The 6,000-nt window shown below is 40.0% G+C and overlaps 1 protein-coding gene across 1 annotated transcript in view; it reads right to left on the bottom strand.

Moving 5' to 3' along the window:
- Positions 1–528: 528 nt before the first annotated feature.
- WDFY1 (WD repeat and FYVE domain containing 1) overlaps positions 529–6,000 on the bottom strand; it is a 77,428-nt gene continuing 71,956 nt past the window's right edge. The window contains exon 12 of the mRNA XM_010356040.2: positions 529–3,934. Within this exon, the coding sequence (XP_010354342.1) occupies positions 3,875–3,934 (60 nt within the window). The 3' untranslated portion in view covers positions 529–3,874. The remainder of the gene's footprint in view (positions 3,935–6,000) is intronic.

Genomic DNA, 6,000 nt, shown 5'->3' with positions numbered 1-6,000 from the left:
AAAGCCATATCTATTTTGAAAAACATACTATTCACTGCCTTTCTGGTTTCTAAATCAATCTCTTATTGGTTTAGTTGAGGTATCAGTTCTTCTGGGTCTGAACCACACGTGTTCACTCACAAAACTGAGCTGCTGAGGAGAAGTAGAGCTTGATGTTGGTATCAGCAGATGGCTCTGTGTAGTCAGACAGCCTAAATATCCTGCACTATGCTGACTGCTACCTCAGGCAGCAGAGACAGTAATACCCACCTCCCTTACAGAAAACACAAATGATGCTAGCACATTCAGGCCAGAGGCAGGAAGAAGGCATGTGCTTTCAAGTCAGACAGACAGACTTAACAACACAAATTCTCTTGGTTTTCTCATCTGCAAAATGGGAGGAATAATGCCTTACCCAAGTGTTGCCAGGATTGAGTAAGATAATGGAGTGAAAGCACCCAGCACAGAGGGTGCTGAATAAATGGTTGCTACTGTCATTGCCCTACGTCCAGGCCGACTACAACAAAAGTGGTATTAGGCAAACATAGGAACAAGCAAGGAATGTTTTATTGTGTGCATTTTCTGAAAAAAAACAAAAAAACAAAAACAAAAACAAAAAAAGAACCCACAAATAGGAGCAAAGAACAAAGTTTTCTAGCATCTCTGGGATACACAGGGCACCATATTTTATACAAACATAGCTAGTACAAGAACAAAGTGTACTAATTAACATTACCCTTTGCTTCCCCTGTCAAAAAAGGCTATAGAGAAAAACACTTTAAATTGTACTCTAATACAAATGTGTTACACAATTAAACTTCAGCTTACTCCAAGAGTTATTGTATTGTAAACTGCAGAAAATAGAATAGGCATTCAATAAATCTGCTCACAATTAACAATTAAGCAATAGACACTTGAATAAATATAGCATGTATTACTTATTTGTTAAGCCTCACACTTATGATGAGCAGATGGTTTATCATTAGAGTAACAGTTTTTTTTGGTTTGTTTGTTTGTTTGTTTGTTTACAGTTTAGGAGATACCATATCCAGTAACGGAAGTAGAAAGTACTTTAATGAAAACTGATTTTAGAAAAATATCTCCTCGGGTCTGAGCTACTATGGTATTTATTACATATTTGGGTCAGTTTCACCAGTTTAAAAATATAGGTACTAACAAACTGAATTCTTTCATGGGAGAACAAAGTGATACATTCTAGAGCAATATTATTTCTTTATATCGTTTAGATAGCAGGACAGAGCTAGGACATGGTAAAGAGATTTACAATGTAATGAATAATTTGTTTCTACCTAATGCTATAGGGGTATTGCTATCATTTGGACTAAGAAAGAGTAGTTTTAAACCTTGTTTATAATGAAGAATCGGCATTTCCTTATCACATATGTACTAGATCTAAATAAAAGGATCTTCTCTAATAGTCTGTATTCCTTAATCCCTATCTGTACAAATTAGCCTGCATATTCAGGAATGGAACCAGTAAACTGTTACTTGAAGAACTAATTTAAATGACCCATTTAAGAGAAATGCTGTCAAAATAAGGCAATAACGATCAGACTATTTTCTTCTGTGCCTACTCAGTAAAATTGAGAAAATAATTTTTGCCCACTTCTATAAAAATATCACCCCATTTGCTACCTAGCATGTGAGAGAGACAAGACAAGCCTGTCATGTTTGTCTCTAAAAAGAAAAATGATGATAGGCCTGGTGGAGGACAAGCTGTACAGAAACATCTGCCTTTCCTTTTCTAAGATACGTCATTCCAATTCTTCCTTAAATATAAATTTCCTCCTTGATTTATATTAACCCCTTCGGAGGCACTATAATAACTTTATGTTCCCATGGAACATAGGGTTTTTCAAGAATTTCTTAAAATAAAAAAGGTTTGAAAGCTATGGAGTAAACTCAGCAGCTGTGAGATATTCTGTTCAAACTACCACAGATGTCAACCGGTCACATTTTACAGAAGTCAAAGAAAAACAAAACCACAGTTCTGCACTCTTCCACAGGGCAAGGAATTGATCATATTCTATTTTCCTTTCAGGACTTCATAAAATCCCTAGGATAGCACCTTTGTATGGGCTGAACCATTAACTGAACTAAAATTAATACAGGAAGCTTAACATTCAACATTGTGTTTGAACAAAACTTACCACTACTCAATTTTTCTTCCAAACTATGTTAGTAATACACATTTTGCAAAGAGTCTAGAAAGTTTTTAAAAGAAATCTCTTTAGGTGATGTAACACGTAAACTCTAAGGAACAACAAAACTCTTCAGTCTTATTTCTGAAGATAAGTCAACGTTGAATGCAGGTCATTCCAGTACATGATGTGCCTGAGCCCCTTTCCTTTCCTTACCAGTGTCACACAGCCATTAAGACATCTTAGTTTAATTGCCTCCTTAAACTTTTCAGTCCCTCTAAGACGTCATTATAAAACAGATTTAGTCCTTTAGTTTTATCATATGGAATGACCCTATTGTCTTGGTATGATCCCAACACAGTGATGCAGTACTGAGGTTTTTTTTCTTTTTTAAATCAATATCCATTAGTAAGATTAGCAAAGATGCTGTCGCTATCTATTTTTATATTTGTCCTTTAAAAAGGTAGGCACTTCTCCACTTACTTCCATATACCTAGAGAAATAGATATACGATGTACTGTTGTCAAAAAAAATCACACACACAAATACTGGAATATTAAAAGACAGGCTCCTCATTTCTTCTCTTCCTCATCCTGGTACACAGCACCCAAAAGCTTTAGAAATGCCTTTATGAACACCTTTTGCTAGTTGTTAGGAAAGCAATTTGCGAGGTGGGAATTGTTGTGACAGCTCTGGGTCACTAACTTCTTTTTATGAAAACATGAATAATACTAGTTATAACTCAAAGTCAAAATAGTGTAAAAGCTGTAGAGTGCTTTTGTGGGGGTATATTAAATTGCCAGAATATTGCAGAGGCTCATCTTGGAACAACAAGTAGAATGCTGTTTCAGTTAAGAGGACTGGGCTGTTGTTCCAGGCAACAGACAGATCATTTCGCATCACAATGGTGGCTGGGTTTTCCATCACTTATTACTAATGAAAATGAGAAAAAATCAGGCGGCTGTGTGACTCCCGTGTTAACAGCACCATAAAAAAAGTTTTGTCCTCAGAATTTGGGGGAAAGGGAAGAATGTGGACTGCCTTGGTTATTAGAGAAATTTCACAACGTACTTAATGACAACCTCAAAAGTTCACCTGTGGCATACTGGCTGGAAAGAGAAACTATTGAAGAAAGCCAATGCTAAGCGCAGATTATGGCACTACCTGAAAATAACAGATCTCTTTAAGAAGTTTATCAATAACTAAGTGTAGAGGATATTCACATACTGCCAGCTCATAGGGAAAGGTCTCTGGTTTCGTAAGTTCCTAATGCCACCCCTCAAGAAAGAGAGAACAAGTCTTCCTTCCCCCAGCTCCTGCTTTGACAACAGTCACAAGAACCCTAGAAGGCCCCCTAGGCTAAGTGAAGTGTCTGTACTTGTGACTGCTTTGAGAAAGTTCTAAGTGTTCACTTTTTTCACTTTTTGTCCCTGCTAAAACTCATTTGCTAGCTCATTTTTTCACCACACATTAGCTCACTGTTCATGGGGAAGTTTCACTGAAGTAATTCCAGTCTTCAGGGAACCACAACAGATAGACCTTTCACATATTAGTCCCCACAGGTAAGTTCCGCAAATGCCCCAAAACACACCTTTACATTTCCTTTCTAAAAATGCTGATTTGTTTGTAAGTGGCTACTGTCCATTCACGAGACAGCACTGTGGAGCTGCGCGGGAAGGACTTCATTTGGTGGAGCTGCTGTTCTTAGCTGTGGATGTCGCCCAGCTCTCAGATCAGTGTGGAGAAAACCCAGTTGCCAGACTGCAGCCCACTACAGGCGTCATGTCCCAGATCTACAAGGAAGGAACATGGAAAAGGCAGCAGTGATAACCAGGTCTAATGGCAAGAGTCAACATAGAGAAACAAACGACTGTTAAACCCGAAAAGGTGTCAAAATAACGAATTTTCTCATTCTCTTCTTTCATAATACCTCCTTAAGATTTATAGAAAGAGGATGTGGAGAAATAGGAACACTTTTACACTGTTGGTGGGACTGTAAACTAGTTCAACCATTGTGGAAAACAGTATGGCGATTCCTCAAGGATCTAGAACTAGAAATACCATATGACCCAGCCATCGCATTACTGGGTATATACCCATCGCATTACTGGGTATATACCCAAAGGATTATAAATCATGCTGCTATAAAGACACATGCACACGTATGTTTATTGCAGCACTATTCACAATAGCAAAGACTTGGAACCAACCCAAATGTCCATCAGTGACAGACTGGATTAAGAAAATGTGGCACATATACACCATGGAATACTATGCAGCCATAAATAAAGATGAGTTCGTGTCCTTTGTAGGGACATGGGTGCAGCTGGAAACCATCATTCTCAGCAAACTTTCGCAAGAACAGAAAACCAAACACCGCATGTTCTCACTCATAGGTGGGAATTGAACAATAAGATCACTTGGACATGGGAAGGGGAACATCACACACCACGGCCTATTATGGGGATGGGGGAGGGGGGAGGGATGGCACTGGGATTATAACTGATGTAAATGACGAGTTGATGGGTGCTGACGAGTTGATGGGTGCAGCACACCAACATGGCACATGTATACCTATGTAACAAACCTGCACGTTGTGCACATGTACCCTAGAATTTAAAGTATTAAAAAAAAAAGATTTACAGAAAGAGGCCAGGTGGCTGGGCACGGTGGCTCATGCCTGTAATCCTAGCATTTTGGGAGACCGAGGCGGGTGTAGCGCTTGAGCCCAGGAGTTCGAGACCAGCCTGGCCAACATGGCAAAACCCCTCTAGCAAAAAAAAAAAAAAAAATACAGAAATTAGCCTGGTGTGGTGGCACATGCCTGTGGTCCCAGCCACTCAGAAGGCTGAGGTGGGAGGATCACCTGAGCCTAGAAGGCAGAGGTTGCACTGAACTGAGATCACACCCCTACACTACAGCCTGGGTGACAGAGCGAGCCCGTGTCTCAAACAAAAAGATTTTTAGAAAGATAAAACAATGTAGTCCACTAAAATGTGAATAAAGCCTATAGGTAGTGTCTTTACACATAAAAATTACATCATAATAATGTTTTAGTATAAATTCAAATTTTTTTTTAGAAAAGCCCATCAGGAATATAAAATATCTCACAGTTTCACCACTGAAGAATGGTACTTAGGCCAGGCATGGTGGATCATGCCTGCAATCCCAGTACTTTGGGAGTCTGAGGTGGGAGGATCGCTCAAGCCTAGGAGTTTGAGACCAGCCTGGGCAACATGGTAGGACCCAATCTCCACAAAAAATCCCCCCAACATTAGCTAAGCCTGTGGCAGGCACCTGTAATTGTAGCTACTTTGGGAGGCTGAGGTGGGAAGACTGCGTGAGCCTGGAAGGTGAAGGCCGCAGTGAGTGGTGATTGTGCCACTGCACTCCAGCCTGGACAACAGAGCAAGACCCATCTCAAAAAAAAAGAGTGGTATTAAGTATAAAACACTTCATTTCAATTTATATGTTAGTGACCCAGGGATTTAATTTTTAAAATGTGTGGTTATTCCTTATAATGAGGACGCATTCTACCCAGGATGAAAAGGAACATTGGCAAGGGTAGGAATGTCTTGAGATGGGTCAGGGGTGAGGGCCCAGGCCAGCAAGGGAGAACCCTGAGGTGAGCTCCACCCATGGGGATATACAGGGTGCCAGACTCACTCTGCCAGACAGACACTGCAGAGGGAGGTGCCACTGGGATTGACCACCACTGAGTGCATGGAAACTCGCAGGCAAGCAATTTATTACTCAAGGGTTTAAACTGGCAATCAGTTGCCTTATAAAGCTTGCCAATCAGAAAGAGTGACTGTCTCCTGCACATTCACAGCATGATAACGGGCAATCTCAACTGAGA

Source organism: Rhinopithecus roxellana, chromosome 14 (assembly GCF_007565055.1).
Source record: "Rhinopithecus roxellana isolate Shanxi Qingling chromosome 14, ASM756505v1, whole genome shotgun sequence".
NCBI lineage: Eukaryota > Metazoa > Chordata > Mammalia > Primates > Cercopithecidae > Rhinopithecus > Rhinopithecus roxellana.
Note: the sequence above shows the minus strand (reverse complement) of the source record. Positions and strands in the feature narration are given on the sequence as shown.